The sequence below is a fragment of the Grampus griseus genome (genome assembly GCF_964374135.1).
Source record: "Grampus griseus genome assembly, chromosome: 1".
In the NCBI taxonomy this organism is placed as follows: Eukaryota; Metazoa; Chordata; class Mammalia; order Artiodactyla; family Delphinidae; genus Grampus; species Grampus griseus.
The window spans coordinates 131,158,664-131,181,550 of record NC_139017.1 but is presented as its reverse complement, the minus strand read 5'-3'; the positions used below and the strand labels follow the sequence as shown (position 1 = coordinate 131,181,550).

At 39.3% G+C, this 22,887-nt stretch overlaps 1 protein-coding gene across 4 annotated transcripts in view; it reads left to right on the top strand.

Moving 5' to 3' along the window:
* NFIA (nuclear factor I A) overlaps positions 1-22,887 on the top strand; it is a gene marked incomplete at its 3' end in the record, with an annotated part of 387,320 nt that overhangs the window by 293,272 nt on the left and 71,161 nt on the right. For all 4 annotated transcript variants that reach the window (XM_082651779.1, XM_082651780.1, XM_082651778.1 and 1 more), the window contains exon 7: positions 13,235-13,363. In XM_082651779.1, the coding sequence (XP_082507905.1) occupies positions 13,235-13,363 (129 nt within the window). The remainder of the gene's footprint in view (positions 1-13,234; positions 13,364-22,887) is intronic.

Sequence of the window (22,887 nt, the reverse complement as noted above, 5' to 3'; positions counted from 1 at the left end):
ATCTTCTTTATCCATTCATCTGTCGGTGGACACTTAGGTTGCTTCCATGTCCTGGCTATTGTAAATAGAGCTGCAATGAACATTGTGGTACATGATTTTTTTAAAATTATGTTTTACGCCGGGTATATGCCCAGTAGTGGGATTGCTGGGTCATGTGGTAGTTCTATTTCTAGTTTTTTAAGGAAGCTCCATACTGTTCTTCATAGTGGCTGTATCAATTTACATTCCCACCAGCAGTGCAAGAGGGTTCCCTTTTCTCCACACCCTCTCCAGCATTTATTGTTTGTAGATTTTTTGATGATGGCCATTGTGACTGCTGTGAGGTGACACTCATTGTAGTTTTGATTTGCATTTCTCTAATGATTAGTGATGTTGAGCATCCTTTCATGTGTTTGTTGGCAATCTGTGTGTCTTCTTTGGAGGAATGTCTATTTAGGTCTTCTAACCATTTTTAGATTGGGATGTTTGTTTTTTGATATTGAGCTGCATAAGCTGCTTGTAAATTTGGGAGATTAATCCTTTGTCAGTTGCTTCATTTGCAAATATTTTCTCCCATTATGAGGGTTGTCTTTTCATCTTCTTTATGGTTTCCTTTGCTGTGCAAAAGCTTTTAAGGTTCATGAGGTCCCATTTGTTTATTTTTGTTTTTATTCCCATTTTTCTAGGAGGTGGGTCAAAAAGGATCTTCCTGTGATATGTGTCATACAGTGTACTGCCTATGTTTTCCTCTAAGAGTTTTATAGAGTCTGGCCTTACATTTAGGTCTTTAATCCATTTTGAGTTTATTTTTGTGTATGGTGTTAGGGAGTGTTCTAATTTCATTCTTTTACATGTAGCTGTCCAGTTTTCCCAGCACCACTTATTGAAGAGGCTGTCTTTTCTCCATTGTATATGCTTGCCTCCTTTATCAAAAATAAAGTGACCCTAGGTCTGTTGGTTTATCTCTGGGCTTTCTATCCTTTTCCACTGATCTATATTTCTGTTTTTGTGCCACTACCATACTGTCTTGATTCCCGTAGCTTTTTAGTATAGTCTGAATTCAGGGAGCCTGCTTCCACCAGCTCTGTTTTTCTTTCTCAAGATTGCTTTGGCTATTCGGGGTCTTTTGTGTTTCCATACAAATTATGAAATGTTTTGTTCTAGTTCTGTGAAAAATGCCAGTGGTAGTTTGATAGCGATTGCATTGAATGTGTAGATTGCTTTGGGTAGTAGAGTCATTTTCACATGTTGATTCTTCCAATCCAAGAACACGGTATATCTCTCCATCTGTTTGTATCATCTTTAATTTCTTTCATCAGTGTCTTATATTTTTCTGCATACAGGTCTTTTGTCTCGTTAGGTAGGTTTATTCCTAGGAATTTTATTCTTTTTGTTGCAGTGGTAAATGGGAGTGTTTTCCTTAATTTCACTTTTACATTTTTCATCATTAGTATATAGGAATGCAAGAGATTTTTATGCATTAATTTTCTATCCTGCTACTTTACCAAATTCATTGATTAGCTCTAGTAGTTTTCTGATAGAGTCTTTAGGATTCTCCATATATAGTATCATGTCATCTGCAGACAGTGACAGCTTTACTTCTTCTTTTCCAATTTGGATTCCTTTTATTTGTTTTTCTTCTCTGATTGCTGTGGCGAAAACTTCCAAAACTATGTTGAATAAGAGTGGTGAGAGTGGGCAACCTTGTCTTTTTCCTGACGTTACTGGAAATGGTTTCAGTTTCTCACCATTTAGGACGATGTTGGCTGTGGGTTTGTCATATATGGCCTTTATTATGTTGAGGTAAGTTGCCTCTATGGCTACTTTCTGGAGGTTTTTTATCATAAATGGGTGTTAAAGTTTGTCAGAAGCTTTTTCTGAATCTATTGAGATGATCATATGGTTTTTATCCTTCAATTTGTTAATATGGTGTATCACATTGATTGATTTGCATATATTGAAGAATCCTTGCATTCCTGGGATAAACCCCACTTGATCATGGTGTATGATTCTTTTAATGTGCTGTAGGATTCTGTTTGCTAGTATTTTGTTGAGGATTTTTGCATCTATGTTCATCAGTGATATTGGCCTGTAGTTTTCTTTCTTTGTGACATCCTTGCCTGGTTTTGGTATCAGGGTGATGGCGGTCTTGTAGAATGAGTTTGGGAGTGTTCCTCCCTCTGCTATATTTTGGAAGAGTTTGAGAAGGATAGTTGTTAGCTCTTCTCTAATGTTTGATAGAATTTGCCTGTGAAGCCCGCTGGTCATGGGCTTTTGTTTGTTGGAATATTTTTAATCACAGTCTCAATTTCAGTGCTTGTGATTGGTCTGTTTATATTTTCTATTTCTTCCTGGTTCAGTCTCAGAAGGTTGTGCTTTCCTAAGAATTTGTCCATTTCTCCCTGGTTGTCCAATAAGCGTATAGTTGCTTGTAGTAATTGCTTGTGATCCTTTGTATTTCTGCAGTATCACTTGTTACTTCTGCTCTTTCAGTTCTAATTCTATTGATTTGAGTCTTCTCCCTTTTTTTCTTGATGAGTCTGGCTAATGGTTTATCAATTTTGTTTATCTTCTCAAAGAACCACCTTTTAGTTTATGGATCTTTGCTGTCGTTTCCTTCATTTCTTTTTCATTTATTTCTGATCTGACCTTTATGATTTCTTCTTCTAACTTTGGGATATTTTGTTCTTCTTTCTCAAATTGCTTTAGGTGTAAGGTTAGGTTGTTTTTTTCTTTTTTGGTTTTCTTTTTACATCCTTATTGGAGTATAATTGCTTTACAATGGTGTGTTAGTTTCTGCTTTATAGCAAAGTGAATCAGTTTACATATACATATGTTCCCATATCTCTTCCCTCTTGCATCTCCCTCCCTCCCACCCTCCCTATGCCACCCCTACAGGCAGTCACAAAGCACCGAGCTGATCTCCCTGTGCTATGCGGCTGCTTCCCATAGCTATCTACCTTACGTTTGGTAGTGTATATATGTCCATGCCTCTCTCTCTCTTTGTCATGGCTGACTCTTCCCCCTCCCATATCCTCAAGTCCATTCTCTAGTAGGTCTGTGTCCTTATTCCTGTTACCCCTAGGTTCTTCATGATATATTTTTTTTCTTAAATTCCATATATATGTGTTAGCATATGGTATTTGTCTTTCTCTTTCTGACTTACTTCACTCTGTGTGACAGACTCTAGGTCTGTCCACCTCATCACAAATAGCTCAATTTCGTTTCTTTTTATGGCTGAGTAATATTCCATTGTATATATGTGCCACATCTTCTTTATCCATTCATCCGATGATGGACACTTAGGTTGTTTCCATCTCCGGGCTATTGTAAATAGAGCTGCAATGAACATTTTGGTACATGACTCTTTTTGAATTTTGGTTTTCTCAGGGTATATGCCCAGTAGTGGGATTGCTGGGTCATATGGTAATTCTATTTGTAGTTTTTTAAGGAACCTCCATACTGTTCTCCATAGTGGCTGTACCAATTCACATTCCCACCAGCAGTGCAAGAGTGTTCCGTTTTCTCCCCAGCCTCTCCAGCATTTCTTGTTTCTAGATTTTTTGATGATGGCCATTCTGACTGGTTTGTGATGATATCTCATTGTAGTTTTCATTTGCATTTCTCTAATGATTAATGATGTTGAGCATTCTTTCATGTGTTTGTTGGCAGTCTGTATATCTTCTTTGGAGAAATGTCTATTTAGGTCTTCTGCCAATTTTTGGATTGGGTTTTTTGGCTATTGAGCTGTATGAGGTGCTTATAAATTTGGGAGATTAATCCTTTGTCAGTTGCTTCATTTGCAAATATTTTCTCCCATTCTGAGGGTTGTCTTTTGGTCTTATTTATGGTTTCCTTTGCTGTGCAAAAGCTTTGAAGTTTCATTAGGTCCCATTTGTTTATTTTTGTTTTTATTTCCATTTCTCTAGGAGGTGGGTCAAAAAGGATCTTGCTGTGATTTATGTCATAGAGTGTTATGCCTATGTTTTCCTCTAAGAGTTTGATAGTTTCTGACCTTACATTTAGGTGTTTAATCCATTTTGAGGTTATTTTTGTGTATGGTGTTAGGGAGTGATCTAATCTCATAGTTTTACATGTACCCGTCCAGTTTTCCCAGCACCACTTTTTGAAGAGGCTGTCCTTTCTCCACTGTACATTCCTGCCTCCTTTATCAAAGATAAGGTGACCATATGTGCGTGGGTTTATCTCTGGGCTTTCTATCCTGTTCCATTGATCTATCTTTCTGTTTTTGTGCCAGTACCATACTGTCTTGATTACTGTAGCTTTGTAGTATAATCTGAAGTTAGGGAGCCTGATTCCTCCAACTCCGTTTTTAATTCTCAAGATTGCTTTGGCTATTCAGGGTCTTTTGTGTTTCCATACAAATTGTGAAAATTTTTGTTCTAGTTCTGTGAGAAATGCCCGTGGTAGTTTGATAGCAATTGCATTGAATGTGTAGATTGCTTTGGGTAGTAGAGTCATTTTCACAATGTTGATTCTTCCAATCCAAGAACATGGTATATCTCTCTATCTATTTGTATCATCTTTAATTTCTTTCATCAGTGTCTGATAGTTTTCTGCATACAGGTCTTTTGTCACCTTAGGTAGGTTTATTCCTAGATATTTTATTCTTTTTGTTGCAATGGTAAATAGGAGTGTTTTCTTCATTTCACTTTCAGATTTTTATCATTAGTGTATAGGAATGCCAGAGATTTCTGTGCATTAATTTTGTATCCTGCTACTTTACAAAATTCATTGATTAGCTCTAGTAGTTTTCTGGTAGCATCTTTAGGATTCTCTATGTAGAGTATCATGTCATCTGCAAACAGTGACAGCTTTACTTCTTCTTTTCCGATTTGGATTCCTTTTATTTCCTTTTCTTCTCTGATTTCTGTGGCTTAAACTTCCAAAACTATGATGAATAAGAGTGGTGAGAGTGGGCAACCTTGTCTTGTTCCTGATCTTAGTGGAAATGCTTTCAGTTTTTCACCATTGAGGACAATGTTGCCTGTGGGTTTGTCATATATGGCCTTTATTATGTTGAGGAAAGTTCCCTCTATGCCTACTTTCTGGAAAGTTTTTATCATAAATGGGTGTTGAATTTTGTTGAAAGCTTTCTCTGCATCTATTGAGATGATCATATGGTTTTTCTCCTTCAATTTGTTACTATGGTGTATCACGTTGATTGATTTGCATATATTGAAGAATCCTTGCATTTCTGGAATAAACCCCACTTGATCATGGTGTATGATCCTTTTAATGTGCTGTTGGATTCTGTGTGCTAGTAGTTTGTTGAGGATTTTTGCATCTATGTTCATCAGTGATATTGGCCTGTAGTTTTCTTTCTTTGTGACATCCTTGTCTGGTTTTGGTATCACGGTGATGGTGGCCTTGTAGAATGAGTTTGGGAGTGTTCTTTCCTCTGCTATATTTTGGAAGAGTTTGAGAAGGATAGGTGTTAGCTCTTCTCTAAATGTTTGATAGAATTCGCCTGTGAAGCCCGCTGGTCATGGGCTTTTGTTTGTTGGAAGATTTTTAATCACAGTTTCCATTTCAGTATTTGTGATTGGTCTGTTCATATTTTCTATTTCTTCCTGATTCACTCTTGGCAGGTTGTGCATTTCTAAGATTTGTCCATTTCTTCCAGATTGTCCATTTTATTGACATAGAGTTGCTTGTAGTAATCCCTCATGACCTTTTGTATTTCTGCAGTGTCAGTTGTTCCTTCTCCTTTTTCATTTCTAATTCTATTGATTTGAGTCTTCTCCCTTTTTTTCTTGATGAGTCTGGCTAATGGTTTATCAATTTTGTTTATCTTCTCAAAAAACCACCTTTTAGTTTTATTGATCTTTGCTATCGTTTCCTTCATCTCTTTTTCATTTATTTCTGATCTGATCTTTATGATTTCTTGCACTAACTTTGGGATTTTTTGTTCTTCTTTCTCAAATTGCTTTAGGTGTAAGGTTAGGTTGTTTATTTGAGATGTTTCTTCTTTCTTGAGGTAGGATTGTATTGCTATAAACTTCCCTCTTAGAACTGCTTTTGTTCCATCCCATAGGTTTTGGGTCGTTGTGTTTTCATTGTCATTTGTTTAATGTATTTTTTGATTTCCTCTTTGATTTCTTCAGTGATCACTTCGTTATTAAGTAGTGTATTGTTTAGCCTCCATGTGTTTGTATTCTTTACAGATTTTTTCCTGTAATTGATATCTAGTCTGATAGTGTTGTGGTCAGAAAAGCTACCTGATACGATATCAATTTTCTTAAATTTACCAAGGCTTGATTTGTGACCCAAGGTATGGTCTATCCTGGAGAATGTTCCAAGAGCACTTGAGAAGAAAGTGTATTCTTTAGTTTTGGGATGGAATGTCCTATAAATATCAAATAAGTCCATCTTGTTTAATGTATCATTTAAAGCTTGTGTTCCCTTATTTATTTTCATTTTGGATGATCTGTCCTTTGGTGAAAGTGGGGTGTTAAAAGTCCCCTACTATGATTGTGTTACTGTTGATTTCCTTTTTATGGCTGTTAGCATTTGCCTTATGTATTGAGGTGCTCCTATGTTGGGTGCATAAATATTTATAATTGTTATATCTTCTTCTTGTATTGATCCCTTGATCATTATGTAGTGTCCTTCTTTGCCTCTTATAATAGTCTTTATTTTAACGTGTGTGTTGCCTGATATGCGACTTGTTACTCCAGCTTTCTTTCTTTTTATTTTTTTTTGCGGTACGCGGGCCTCTCACCGTTGTGGCCTCTCCCGTTGCGGAGCATAGGCTCCGGACACGCAGGCCCAGCAGCCATGGCTCACGGGCCTAGCCACTCTGCGGCATGAGGGATCTTCCCAGACCGGGGCACAAACCTATGTCCCCTGCATTGTCAGGCGGACTCTCAACCACTGCGCCACCAAGGAAGCCCTCCAGCTTTCTTTTGATTTCCGTTTGCATAGAATATCTTTTTCCATCCCCTCACTTTCAGTCTTTATGTGTCCCTAGGTCTGAAGTGGGTTTCTTGTAGGCAGCATATATACGGGTCTTGTTTTTGTATCCATTCAGCTAGTCTGTGTCTTTTGGTGGGAGCATTTAATCCATTCACGTTTAAGGTAATTATTGATATGTATGTTCCTATTCCCATTTTCTTAATTGTTTTGGGTTTGTTATTGTAGGTCTTTTCCTTCTCTTGTTTTTCCTGCCTAGAGAAGTTCCTTTAGCATTTGTTGTAAAGCTGGTTTAGTGGTGCTGAATTCTCTTAACTTTTGCTTGTCTGTAAAGGTTTTAATTTCTCCATCGAATCTGAATGAGATCCTTGCTGGGTAGAGTAATCTTGGTTGAAGGTTCTTCCCTTTCATGACTTTAAATATGTCCTGCTACTCCCTTCTGGCTTGTAGAGTTTGTGCTGAAAGATCAGCTGTTAACCTTATGGGGATTCCCTTTTATGTTATTTGTTGTTTTTCCCTAGCTGCTTTTAATATTTTTTCTTTGTGTTTTATTTTTGATAGTTTGATTAATATGTGTCTTGCCGTGTTTCTCCTTGGATTTATCCTGTTTGAGACTCTCTGTGCTTCCTGGACTTGATTAACTATTTCCTTTCCCATATTAGGGATGTTTTCAAGTATAATCTCTTCAAATATTTTCTCAGTCCCTTTCTTTTTCTCTTCTTCTTCTGCGACCCCTATAATTCGAATGTTGGTGCGTTTAATGTTGTCCCAGAGGTCTCTGAGACTGTCCTCAATTCTTTTCATTCTTTTTTCTTTATTCTGCTCTGCAGTAGTTATTTCCAGTATTTTATATTCCAGGTCACTTATCTCTTCTTCTGCCTCAGTTATTCTGCAATTGATTCCTTCCAGAGAATTTATAATTTCATTTACTGTTTTGTTCATCATTTTTTTTCTTTCCTTTTTAGTACTTCTAGGTCCTTGTTAAACATTTCTTGTATTTTCTCCATTCTATTTCCAAGATTTTGGATCATCTTTACTATCATTGCTCTGAATTCTTTTTCAGGTAGACTGTCTATTTCCTCTTTATTTGTTTGGTCTGATGGGTTTTTACCTTGCTTCTTCATCTGCTGTGTGTTTCTCTGTCTTCTCATTTTTCTTAACTTACTGTGTTTGGGGTCTCCTTTTCACAGGCTGCAGGTTCATAGTTCCCGTTGTTTTTATTGTCTGCCCCCAGTGGCTAAGGTTGGTTCAGTGGGTTGTGTAGGCTCCCTGGTGGAGGGGACTAGTGCCTATGTTCTGGTGGATGAGGCTGGATCTTGTCTTTCTTGTGGGAAGGACCATGTCTGGTGGTGTGCTTTGGGGTGTCTTTGACCTCATTATGATTTTAGGCAGCCTCTCTGCTAATGGGTGGGTTTTGTTCCTGTCTTGCTAGTTGTTTGGCATAGGATGTCCAGCACTGTAGCTTGCTGGTCATTGAGTGGAGCTGGATCTTAGCGTTGAGATCGAGACCTCTGGGAGAGCTTTCACCATTTGATATTACATGGAGCCGGGAGGTCTGTGGTGGACCAGTGTCCTAAACTCGGCTCTCCCACCTCAGAGGCAGAGGCCTGACATCTGGCCAGAGCACCAAGACCCTGTCAGCCACATGGCTCAGAAGAAAAGGGAGAAAAAAAGAAATAAATAAAATAAAATAGTTATTAAAATAAAAAATGATTATTAAAAATTTTAAAGTAATAAAAAAGAAAGAAAGAAGAGAGTAACCGAACCAGAAAACAAATCCACCAATGATAACAAGCACTAAAAACTATACTAAAAAACAACAACAACAACAAAATCCTGACAGACTTTGAACCCTAGGGCAAATGGTAAAAGCAAAGCTATCCAGACAAAATCACACAAATAAGTATATACATACATGCTTGCAAAAAGAGAAAAAGAAAAAATATATATATATCTATATATTAAAAAATAGGAAGAGAGCAACCAAATCAATAAATCTGCCAATGATAATAAACTCTAAATACTAAACAAAGGTGAACATAAAACCAGAAACAAATTAGATTCAGAAAGCAAACCCCAAGTCTACAGTTGCTCCCAAAGTCCATTGCCTCAATTTTGGGATGATTCGTTGTCTCTTCAGGTATTCCACAGATGCAGGGTACGTCAGGTTGATTGAGGAGCTTTAATCTGCTGCTCCTGAGGCTGCTGGGAGAGATTCCCTTTCTCCTCTTTCTCGCACAGCTCCTAGGGTTCAGCTTCGGATTTGGACTCGCCTCTGCATGTAGGTCGCCTGAGGGCGTCTGTTCTTCGCCCAGAAAGGACGGGGTTAAAGGAACAGCTGATTTGGGGGCTCTGGCTCACTCAGGCCAGGGGGAGGGAGGGGTACAGATGCGGGGCGAGCCTGCGGCGGCAGAGGCCAGCATGACGTTGCACCAGCCTGAGGCGCACTGTGTGTTCTGCCGGGGAAGTTGTGCCTGGATCATGGGACCCTGGCAGTGGCGGGCTGCACAGGCTCCTGGAGGGAAGGTGTGTATAGTGACCTGTGTTTGCACAGAGGCTTCTTGGTGGCTGCAGCAGCAGCCTTAGCGTCCCATGCCCGTCTCTGGGGTCCGCGCTGATAGCTGTGGCTCACACCCGTTTCTGGATCTCGTTTAGGTGGTACTCTGAATCCCCTCTCCTTTCGTACCCCGAAACAATGGTCTCTTGCCTCTTAGGCGGGTCCAGACTTTTTCCTGGACACCCTCCCGGCTAGCTGTGGCGCACTAGCCCCCTTCAGGCTGTGTTCACGCAGCCAACCCCAGTCCTCTCCCTGGGATCTGACTTCTGAAGAAGCCGGAGTCTCATCTCCCAGCCCCAACCTGTCCCAGCCAGTGAGCAGACAAGCCTCTCGGGCTGGTGAGTGCTGGTCGGCACTGATCCTCTGTGCGGGAATCTCTCCGCTTTGCACTCCGCAACCCTGTTGCTGCGCTCTCCTCCGTGGTTCGGAAGCTCCCCCGTCCGCCACCCCCCATCTCCGCCAGTGAAGGGGCTTCCTAGTGTGTGGAAACTTTTCCTCCTTCACAGCCCTCCCACTGGTGCAGGTCCCGTCCCTATTCTTTTGTCTCTGTTTTTTCTTTTTTTCTTTTGCCCTACCCAGGTATGTGGGGGAGTTTCTTGCCTTTTGGGAAGTCTGAGGTCTTCTGCCAGTGTTCAGTAGGTGTTCTGTAGGAGTTGTTCCACATGTAGATGTATTTCTGATGTATTTGTAGGGAGGAAGGTGATCTCCGTGTCTTACTCTTCCGCCATCTTGAAGGTCTCCAGGAATGTCCCATTGAAAATAAACATTATGGTAAATTTCTGCTTCCAATTCTATATAATTCTTTATTTTTACATATTGAAAGGAACTTTGAAGTAATACTTGGTTTGTTCCAGAAAAACGTGTAGCATTACTTTATAATCTTTTTTTAAAAATCTGATACTTCTAAAAAATAGTTCTAAATCAAAATTTTGACTCATTAAGAGAAAGCCAATCAGTCAATCTTTGCAGTAATTGTGTAACAGTTGTGCATAGCTATTTGGTAAAAGAAATTTTAACAAAGAGTTTCTTTTTAAAGTAACGTACAGAAACCAACTTTGGTTTCAAAAATAAAAGGCAGGATTAATGTTGTCTAGCTTTAAACATAAAGCAGTTGACTAGCATTTTAAAACTTCATTTGGTCAATTAAGTATACAAAGCAAATTAACCAAAACATACATTATGCATATGGAGAAAATATAAGTAAATAATAAGGAAACATGCTCAATATGAGTCTTTAAAAATTGAAATCACAAAGTAATTTTGAGATTCATGACAGCCTTGGGGTTCATATTACTTGACCGTGATAAATTTAGAAGATTATACAGAGTTTGGCTTGTTCTTCTTGTATGCAGAAAGTATTTCTTCTCTCTTTAACCCTTTCAAAGAGGATTTAAATTTTGATCATTTTGAATCCATTTACTAACCTGATAAGCATTTTGATGCTAATTGTCTATATTTGACTTCCACTTTCCCTTTTAAAAGCGTTAAGTGGTGGGTTTAAATCATGTCAACATTTCTGACGTATTTAGAATTGCATGGGTTGGAAAACATGAACATTTCAAAGAAATGACTTTTCCTTGAGTCCAGCCATTTGCTTTCTTTAATAAGATTAGTTCAGATACTGCATTTCATCATCAATTCCATCATCTGAAAAAAATTCTGCCATCTCAAAAGTTTTGACATTTTCATTTTCTATTCTATTTCTGTTCCATGACACATAATTCAGGCATTCGACTGAGTTTAAATCAGTGGACTGGTTGGAAGCCTAAAAATTGCCTTGCACAGAAGAGTTTTGAATGAATTGGGAGATTTCTTTACATTTGGGAGCTTTTTATTTCTTTCCTTTCACTTTTTAATTTGAAATCTCTCCTGTGATGTAATTACATGATGATACCTTAGGTTAGGTCACTTGTAATGAACGTTGACCCAAAATCTCAATTCATCCTAAGGATGTTAGGACATTGGCATGCCTTGACTTTGGTTACTGATTCAGCGAGCAAATAAATATAGCTAAATCACTTAGTGACTTGCTTCTAATTCAAATCACACACACATTGATCTGTAGAACGGATCTGATCTGGATTTGTCTAGCTCGTGTGAAATCACACGCCACTTCATGTTGTCCTTATGTCTGACTATGCAAATGTGCTTGCCGATTTGCAATTTGTTTCTTTCTTAGGTGTCAATACCCCAAGTTTTGCTCTGTCCAGGCATCTCTTAGTAAAGCCACAGATAAAGCCGAGAACTGTACAGGTAGTTTACATATCTTTTCAGGCCACTTGATATGTTCTAGACTCTTTGTTAGATAGCCTGAAAATAGAGGCAGGCAAAGCAGACCTGGTCTCTCTCCTTATAGAATCTGTGGTCACACTTGAAGGTTGTCTTGTAGAATTTCATTAAGGAAATCTGTGATTAGAAATAACAAGGACATGTTTAGACAAACTAACTAAATTTCTAAACAGATCTATACCTATAAAGTGCTTAGAATAGTACATGGAATTTAGCAAGTACTCGGTAACGTTTACATGCTAATATCATTATTATTTTTATTACTTATTTTTCCAGTTCACCCAAATAATTCTCTGGGCATAGGCAGAACATAATACATGTAGATATGTATAAGTAAAATGAGATTTGGTTCTTTTAACATGAAATCAGACCAATTTTGTGCTGCAAATTTAAAAGAGCCCAAATCTTTCCTGTGATGTGGAGACTAGGAGTCATTTCCTTTATTTTTATATCCAAGTTTTCATTGTTTTAATTGGCACCCTACCAAACTGATAGATGCCTCTAGTTGTGTGTGTCAGCGTAGTTGCCGAGAACATTACAGATGCAGTAATTACAAGGGACCATTTTCCCATTATTTTCTTCCCAAAGCATTTCCTATGCTGGAAATGCTATGAAAAGTTTAGACTATAGTAAAAATACTATTTTTTAAAAAACAAGCTTTTATTTTCTTAAAATATATTCATCATAGAAAAAACAAGTAAGCAAAAAGAAGCAGTGAAAATCACTGAAATCCAACATGCAGAGAGAACTACTGTTATAGTTTATGCATATTTTTTCCAGTTCTTTCTCTGTACATAGAAATACATTTTAAAATGGCATCATTGTATAATATCCTATTTTGTAATCGCTTTCCATGTCTTTATTTCATGTCATTAAATATCTTTCCATTGTCATAATTCTTTTACAGTGTTATTTGCATTGGTTATACCTTATTTAACCATTTAACTTTTATTTTTTAACTTTTACCTTTTCTTTTTTTTCTATTATAAATTATTCATTGGATGAGCAACTGAGTTACCATTGATGAGGGTTTTTTAAGTGTTAAAATAGCTAAATTGTATAAAATGTGGAGAGAGTGCCTTGACACTGAAGTAAAGTAACTGGCAAGATAAGATGATTGCATATGAGGTCCTCATATGCTTCTATAACCTTCTTTACAAAGGGTCCGAAAGGCCACTGGCTCAGACAACAACTTCAGGAAGCACTGGGGAAGTGGTGCTCCATAATTAGAGAAGATCAGTAACCCCCAAATGGACTGTGATTTAGGAGAGTAAGTTGAAATCAGCTCTATGCTGATATCAGGGGACCGTTCTGTCACCTGTTTGTTCCTATGACAAGTTCAAACCAATTCAAAACAAATTTTCCCTTTACAGGTAGATTTCTTTTTTAAATTCTTTTAAGTTTAATCTTTTAGGTTGCATAAACTGTTGTTCCGTGATTTAAGTGTGCTTGTCAATCCATCCTTCCTGCCAGGAATGCCATCTCCAACCACACTGAAGAAGTCGGAGAAGTCTGGTTTCAGCAGCCCCTCCCCTTCGCAGACCTCCTCCCTGGGAACGGCATTCACACAGCATCACCGACCTGTCATTACAGGACCCAGAGGTGAGCTGCTCCACAGGCACCCTTGATTGTGCTTAGATCATGACCTTGGGACCAGAGTAGCAAAATGAGAGACATGAGACCAGAGTAGCAAAATGAGAGACAATGAAGGCTCCCCCAGAGTGGTCCTAAAGGCAGCAAGTGTTCCAATTTCTTATCCTCGGGGGCTGCTTTGGAATTGTAGGGACCCAAGAGGTTTGGCATCAAACCCTGATCCTTACCTGTTTCTTTGCTGGTGGGATGTTGAAAAGAGGTGGGAGGTAATTTGAATTAAAGGAAAATCAAACCTGTCCTACAAATTGTACGAGGGGATCACATGCACGTGAATGTGTGTGTATTTGTGTGCGTGTGTTAGGTAGTTTATTTTTGTGTAGTCAATTACCTCTTTTCAAGCAATAGCTTATTTTCATTCTCTCACCCCTGCTGATTCCCTTTCCTTGAAACCTGATTTCAATATGTGGCATTTTGCATTGAGGTTGTCTGCAATCACTGTGTTGACGAGCCATCTTCATTCCCTCCTTTTGAAATGGTAGATAGTTTGTCTGGTTTTCATTGCAATGTTTTCATTATTTTTGTCTCATGTGCTTTTAAGTTTATTATTAAAATGTGTCCACAAGAAATATGATTTGTATTTCACATTAAAGACAAGCTTTAAACCTCAAGAGAATGTCAGCAAATCACTTAACTTGATCTTATTGCAAGATGAAAATATTTATTAGTTTGTTTATGAAACTCCCACAGTAGGAGTACGAATAATTGTAACCACGTTTGCTTTCTCCCATCAGATTTTCGTTTAGGTAGGTTTGTGATCTACCAGCTGGTATCATAAAACATCCTAGAAAGTTATGGTCTCTTGTCTACTTTGACATACGCCTGGGGAAACTGATGTTTCTTGCATTAATCTCAATGTGAGTGCCACAAATCCGAATCCCTTTATGAATACTCTGTGTGCATCTCAGGGAAATATGGCAGCTGAGAGGGCTGGCCAATGCACACGTGCAGAAATCAGACTGAAGAAAATAAGTATTCTGACTATTGTGTGAAGCAGTTTCTCTCTCCACAATTATGGTTGCTCACTTACCCCATCTTTGAACATCTTGTGATCATTGACGGAACTTTCTCAAGATCCCTAATTATTTCACTTGTGTGTGAGAGTGTGTGTGGTACAATCAGAGAAGCTAAATATGTATTTTTTCCTAACTTGAAAACCTTGCATCTGAATGGGATTATGTGGTCCCAGAATGAGTTTCTTTAAATGGGCCAGTATGATATTTTCCTCGTTGTCAACATTCCTTAAGCATTGAAACTGTGGTGCGAAGTAAGAAATACAAAGCCCTTTTAGTCAGAAGATTTTTGGTCTCAGGGAGATAAGGCATGTGGCGTTTCTCATCTTTATTATGGTCAGGTTAACATTCTAAATGGTAAATTAATGTGAAAAGCAGACAGTTCTGTAGGGCCTCAGAGGAGGGAACTATGGAGGTTCCTTCATCCATTAAACAAGGATTTAATGAGTACCTGTCACTATACAGACACTGGGAAATCAGTGGTTTCTGTCCTCATAGAGCATATCATCTAGTGCAGGAAAATAAGCATTTAGAAGATGATGTGGAATGCACTGTTACTTATCACTTTATGTCAAATAAAGAGACTTCAAAGTGTACATAACATTGAAGTCAAATCTTAAAAGTTGCTTACATGAATGGAGGGCATTCCAAACAAAGAAAAGACTCATGGGCACAGCAGGGCGATAAGAATTGGGAAGCAGCAATGTCAGCACTCAGGTTAGTTGGTTAAGCTGCCTCTTTCCCTTTCCACTTACCTTCTGAATTTTTTAATATCCTCATCGATAAAATGGGAACAATACTACTGCTGAATGAATGTTTTCTCCCAACCTCATATGCTTATACAGAAACTACAATAAAACAATATTTGTAGAGACGCTTTGAGGAGCACAAAGCAATGTGCATATGTTATCATTTATTCAATAAATACTGAATGCCCTCTGTGTGTCTTGCCGTAAGACCATAGTTCTAGAAATTACTGAAATGATTCTAGCAGTTACTGTGGGTGCCATGATTGGGTGCTTTCTTCATGCTAAACAATCACATTTGCTAAAATGACCCACACTGGGTTGGACCAGAGGGGACCGTCTTAGCCTACAGGACAGTGAGTTTTGATCTATTCATACTCATGAAATTGTTTATGTGGAAAGGAGAAAGATGCTCAATTTAAGAATTATGGAATTCCAAAGATTCTTTTTTTTTCACCAGAATTCAAGATGGTTCCCAGCATCCTCAGTTCTCCTTTCTGGGAAATCTACTCAGGTACCCATTCTTATTGCATCCTGCCCCACTTAGTGGTCTGGTGAAGGGAAGTGGGGTAGTTGAGATGAAATACTTCAGCAGCCTCTTTGTGGTCATCATCACAGAATTGAGATAGACTAACATGCGACACTCTTGGGCTAAGACCTTTTTAAAGGTTGGTATTCAGGTGCTTATTATTTAAGACATACTTGCTACAGGTATCATCATCCCAGTTATTCTTCTCTGAACTAGTTGGAAAGCTAATGCTTGGAATGACATCACATCTGGGAGTAAGAGTTGATATTTTAGGAAGATGAGGCCGGATTTAAAGGAGGAGAGTCTGACCGAGGGAGCCAGTGTGGAATAAATGAGACATTGGACATAAAGGAGAATTCAACTGCACATGTTCTTTTTATTATAAGGAGTTACCACAGTCTGAAATGATAAATCATTAGAAAATCCTGACAGATGATCCAACTTCAGAAGGAAGAAGAGAAAGGTGTGTCCTTTATCAGGATCCTGGGGCACTGGGGAGGCTGTTTACTGCACTCTTGTTCAGAATTACATGGTATAGTCACCTCTGGATAGCACCTAGGTTGCAAGGCTTCTGCTGCCTTCCTTAAAATTTCTCAGGGGACTACCTTGATGAGACAAACACCAGTTAGTAAACAGTAGCTTTGTAACGTACCTCAGTGCCCAGGCCAAGGGTGGTATTTTAACAGAGTTACAGAAAAGCAAGGTCTCCTCCCTGAAAAAACAATGACCCCATTTTTCACTGCAAAAATTATCTATGTTTGGAAATTCGGTGGCCACCTTTTAAAAAGGAAACCTCTCTTTGATGATTGTAAAGCTGAGGCAGAAAAATAGAGCCTGGAAGGGAGTGGGTAAGTGCAAAACTTCGGGGGTCGAATGGACTGGTATTTGAATCCTGTCTCTACCACTTTCACCAACTGTGAGAACCTAGCACATAGCTTTCCTTCTTGGAGCCATGGGCTCCTCATCTATAAATTGAAGATCCTAATCTCAACCTCAAGAGAATTGTATTATCTAAGGAGTAGAGGAAATCATGTATTTGCAGTCCATAGCACAGTGCCTGGAAGTAGAGTACGTACTCAGGTCATACAAACAATTAAATCACCCGTTTTCATCCAGGGTTTGAAAATCTCAGGCTGTCCTCCTGCCTTTGCCTGTCCACATATTGCCCAACCTAAGACCAGCTTGGGTACCACCTTCTACCCGAAACCTGCTCAGCTCCACCCAGACCACCATCATCTCACACTCCACAGACTCCGGGAGACTTTCACACCTGCACATTCCCTCCACTGACATGGTCTTGCTTTGTTAGTTAATGTACATGTCTTGTCCCTCCTCTAGAGCAAAACCTCTGAGAGGAAGGATCTCTAATGTGTGCTTTTGGGTATCTTCATTGTGTCTCATACACAATGCTCAAATATGCTCAAATATTGCTTGAGTGAATAAAAAGTACTCAAGTTGCACATAAAGGTACACAAGAGACATTCATCCCCTCCCTGACACTGACAGATTGTCATTGCTTCAGAAGAACAAAGGGTGACAAAGGATAATAGTTTATATAGTACTTCTTTATGAGGAATGTTAAAGATGAGGAAGAACGATGGCCTTTCATCCAAAGAAAGCTTTTGCAAGATTATGAAGTAAGGCTTTGCTATTAAAGGCTATGTTTTTTTCTTAGTTTATGCTATTCCAATCACTTTCCTATTTACCTTGTGAAGGTAGAGACATGTGGTTTCTTAAAATGAATCCCTTCTCTGATATTAGCTTTCTTTATGGCTTTGATAAATCATTTAACCTTGTGGCCTCAGTTTGGCCATCTGTATCATGGGGGTAATACTTTGCCACCTATGTAGTTAAAATTAGGTGAAGGGGTTAAAAATTATGCAGTGTCCTAGGGAGTGGGGAAGAGATTAAGTTTCAGTAAGGACATTTGTATTTTGTTATACATTATTACAATTACTGTGTACTTCAAGCTGAGCAATTGGGCTTTCAGAGACTTTCTTTTACCAGTACTTAAAATTTCAACCATAATAAAGTATTTAATCATGAAAATCTATCTTATTCATGATAATGGAGAAAAAAATCCTTTTTCTTCCTTTTGCCTTTTTAAGAGTTGTAGGTTTGCCTGATGATTTAAAAGAGCCTAACTCTTTTTGATAATTATTTGGAGTACTCATCAGAGATATTTTCGAACTTCTTGAAAGTTTGTCTTCTTGAAACTTATGTTTCTGCCTAAAGTCTGCTATTTTCAAAAACAAGATAATGAATGATACTTAATTTAAATGCTCAGCACTAGGTAAGGCAACTCTGTGCTTTTGGGATTGAGAAGCAGGGAGGGGCCTGCACTATACACGTTGTGAGGCAGAAGTTGAGAGTAATCGCAAATAAGCACTGATTGAGCTTCATCTAGAGCCATAGAATTTCAGAATAGTGCTCTGAGAATCTTCTGGTTTAATCCTTTCCCTGTATCCACTAAGAATGTGTTTGGCTGTAAGTAACTGAAAGTCGGACTAAGCAGGTTGTAGTTTTCTCATATAGAAACAAATACATGATTCAGGACTGTCATGGTGTCACCAAAGCACCATCAAGGACTGAGATTTCTTCTTTTACCCATGCTTTAATGGGTCGTTTTCATCCTCATGCTGTGACCTCATGGTCACAGCATGGCCACTACCCTCTTTCCATGCATCTGCCTTCCAAGCAGAAAGAAGGGAACCGACAAGGGCAAAAAGTGCCCGCCAGCTCATTCTGCCACCTTTTATAGAATGTTACACAGCATGATCAGAGCTATGCCACACAATCTCCTCTAGCTGCAAGGGAGGCTGGAAAATCTAGGTCTTATAGCTGAGCATATTGCTGCTCTGTATAAAACTGGGGCTTTAGAAGTAGGTAAATAGGGGAGAAATATGCTGGCTAGCAGTCAGCAACATAGTTCCCATTACTCATAGAAATGTGAAATCTGAGCTGGCCAGAGCTAAGACTAGAAATCTAGTCTCCAGTGCTGTGCCTTTTTCACCATATCAGCAGTTTCTACCTTTTTCTCTACCGCTGGGAGAAATCAACTGCATTTATTTAAACAATTAGTTTGTTTGCACAATTTTTATTAGTCAAAAACATGACATAACCATTTAGATCTTTCGATAAGCATGACATAACCCGCGTTATCACACTGAGTTTTTTTTTAATAACAGCCATAAACAGATCACTTGACATTTTTTATGAGCCCCTGAATCCTTGCTACTGGTAAACGCAGGGTTTCTGGTAGGTGCGAGTCACTTCAAAGACAACTTTGGAGGTCAGCTTGGCTTTTTTTGTTTTTTTTGAATATTGAAATTAGCTTGCAGACTCTCATTACGGGGACCCGTTCTGCAAGTATTTATCAAGCACTTAAAGTGTACAAGGTGCTCTGCTACTTGCTTAATAGAGTGAAAAAGAGAAGCTTGGATTCCGGCCTCAGCATGCTTACTTCCTGGTGGAGGGCAGACAAGAAAGCCAGCCGTTGTATTATTGTGATGGGGACTCCAGGGTGCCGTCAGGGTCGGGGGCAACCTGATAGAGGACTACCGTGGCATTCGGCACTGGGCGAGTCCAAACAAGCGTGATTTACCCCTGTTCTCAGACAAAGTACCTCCTAGTCGTAAGCCTGCAAGGCAACAGCAGTCGTGCTTTAGCTAAGTACTGAGGAATCCAGACATACAAAATGTGAGCACAGGGCTAAAGCCCCACTTCTTTATGGGTCAAAACATACATACATACATGCATATACATATATATATATATATATACACACACACACACACAACATACATACATATATATATATATATATATACATATTTATACACACATACATGTGAAGGGAGTTTAGAAATCAAATTGCCCTGATTCTGAAAACATGCACAAGATGTATTAAAACAATAGCCATATAAACCAAAGATTTATTGTGCAGCTTTCAAAGAATCCTGCCAGTTTCTGTTCAGACGTTTACATGCTCTCTAAACCTCTCTAAGTCCATGATCCTCGTGGCCCAAACAGGGATCTTGCTCTTAGTGATGAGACATCTGAGGGTCTGAAGTTAACATCTCCCAGTTTGGCCAAGAAAAATATACTGCGGAGAATTATGAGAATTAAGATAACCTTCCAGGAAGTTCAGGTCACCAGGAAAGGTTGGAAGAGCGGAGACTCATAGACAATAATAGAGGAGGAAGGAAGGAGAGGTACCACAGGAAGGCAGCAGTTATCACTAGATGGCAGGGCCCATTAGAACAGGGACCATTCTTTATTCTTCCTCCCGATATCCTGTATCCCTCAGCCTTGTGCCTGGCATTAGGAAAGCACTCAATAAATATTTGTTGAATAAATGAATAAGAACATGGATTTGATTGAAAGCAAACAGAAAGTTCGGGAATAATAGGGAGTTCTTTCCATCCCCCATGTGTGATAATAATACAATATTCAAGTGCGTGTATTTGGCAACATTTAGGGAGATGCATAGCATGGTGAATGAATGCTCGATATACGTTTGCTTGGTTTTAATTAAGAACTTCTACTTTCATGGGCATTAAGAGAAATGCTGAGCTCAAAATGATTTGATCCCCTTTTTATGGAATATTTTCTATGGTATTAGAAATGCGTCTGCCCAAACTAAGGATCCTGAAGAAGGAATAGTCCCTGGCGCCTCATCACGCTCATAACCATGGCACCCTTCCTTGACATAGGCCCTCTACCTAAGCAATAGTTTCATTTAGCATTCTCGTATCATATTGGCAAACTTCTTTGCCTCTTAGGAAAACTTCTTAACTTAGTTGTGGAACACGCTGGTGCTCCTTTCAGTGGAGCTGAATCTAATTTGTCTCTCCTGGTTTAGTGCAATTGAATCATCTCAGGAAAATGAGAAGCAATTAAGTACCTGTTGCTAACAAGGCGCTGAAATAATCTGCCAACAGATGCAAGGTGTTTATTTATTACTGTAGTGTGTCATTTGAGAAGACATTACATTGTCTTTCTAACAATCAGAATTGACTTCCAAATGCAGGCATCACAGACCTAACAAGTACGACCTTTGAGGAGCACTAAAAAGAGAGTAAGAGGGCTTGTGAACACGGGGCAAGGTTAGCTCAAGTGCTGGTGTCCAGCCTAATGGGAAACGTTGTCGATGGGCTTTGGAGGAACTGGATGGTAAAGAGAAGCAGCTTTTTAGCAAAGGCCCTTTAAGTCCCAGTTCCGGAAATTATTAAATTCATTAGCCAGATACTTAAAACCACCTATTACTGCCCAGCCAAAGGAAAAAACAGTTCGAGCAAATGTTTCAAAACTACAACTAAACAAAAGTCAGGAAACATGTAATTAAAACTGTACCTTTACTGTACTGTAAAGAGTTTCACTGTGACATGGAAAATATTTAAAGGAGAAGGCTGTTTAGCTAATTTGTCTGCAAGTGAACTGGTATCCTAAATGAACTGGAAGGCCACCCACCGAGCGAGCCTCATAAAGGGCTGTGGCGCTCAGCTTAGTTTTGTGTAACCGTTCAATAATTACTAGATAAATGCATAACTAAAAGCTCTATTACACTAATAATTTGTACTGAGGTAGATGTGTGGGACACCCTGCTGGGTTAATTTGTCATCCCAGCAGCAAACTTCTAAAGAGAGCTCTTCTGCAGTGGAATCTGTTAATATGTGGTCCCAACGAGGACAGGTTAGAGCAGTAAGACCAATTGGCTCCTTATCTCTTAAAGAGGCAAAATGCCTCCCGGGTGAGCACCGGAGAGGAGAATAGGGTGATGGGTGATTAACCACGTGGACCCAGATTTAAACTCATGTGGACAAAAGAAGCTGCTCTCCATCTCTCCATCTCTCCCTCCCTCTCTTCCACTCCCCTACCCGCCCCCCAACCACAGATCCACACATGCAGCCACAGTGAAGGCGTGGGTTCTGAGCAAGGTTTCTTTGGAATTATGTCACTGATGAGACTTCTGGGTATCACTTGTACTATAAATCACATAATCAGATAAACTCCCAGGTCTTTCTGGTTGAGCTTAATATAATGTTGATTCCATGTTTAGATTCATTCTTTATTTTTCTTTTTTCAGAGTAGAATAAAAAGTCAATATTGGACTTGTATCTCCTCTCTATATGAAATGTTTCCTTCTGTCACACACACACACACACACACACACACTTGCTGTTTTAAATATGAAGCTCACATTTAAGCTCAGCACAGGGTTTTCAGCCTCACCGATTGACAGAACCGTAAATCATGTTAAAGTTAAGTGAATTACTGTAGCATGGAACTGTAGCTTTAACAATGTTTATGTAGTATCAGCTTATCATCCATGTAGGCAAAGGGGGGTGAGCACTGATACTCGAAATGGGAATGTACAGTCCTGTTAATGTAGCTGCAGGATCACGGAGAGTTACCCATTTCACGCTGCATCCTTTGTATTGTTGAAACTAGCGTATTTAACCACTCACGTGTATGGAATGTTTTTTAAAATGTGTATTTCCACAGTAAACTTACATTTGCCATATTTCTTAGTACTAAATGGCAGTTGCTTCCCCCAACCCCAAACAATTCATTCTTCTTATGCACAAAACACATGTGAGGAACATCAGAGTTGCCAGGTTGTATTACGGTAATAAGGGACCTATGAGGGAAATATCATGAAAGGAAATAAGCCATTTGACCTCTGAAAAATAATTCAAATGGGAGCAGCAGAGTGCAGTGAAAAGAGCATGGGCTGTAGAGTCAGCCAGGATAGAATGCAAATCCTGGCCAGCCACTTGGGATCTGCATAAGCTTGTGCCAGTCACCCATCTTCTGCTGGTCTCTTAATTTCCCACCTGTACAAAACGTTAAGGTGTTAATAGGAGGAGGAAGTGAAATGACATATGGAAAGGGCCACATATGTTATTAGTATGTTACTAAATGTTAACTGTCTCAGGGACTTCCCTGGTGGCCCAGTGGTTAAGAATCCACCTGCCAATGCAGGGGACACAGGTTCAAGCCCTGGTCCGGGAAGATCCCACATGCCGTGGAGCAGCTGAGCCCGTGCGCCACAACTGCTGAAGCCCACACACCTAGAGCCCATGCTCCGCAACAAGAGAAGCCACCCCACGCGCCTGGAGCCCGTGCTCTGCAACAAGAGAAGCCACCGCAAGGAGAAGCCCGTGTGCTACAACGAAAAGTAGC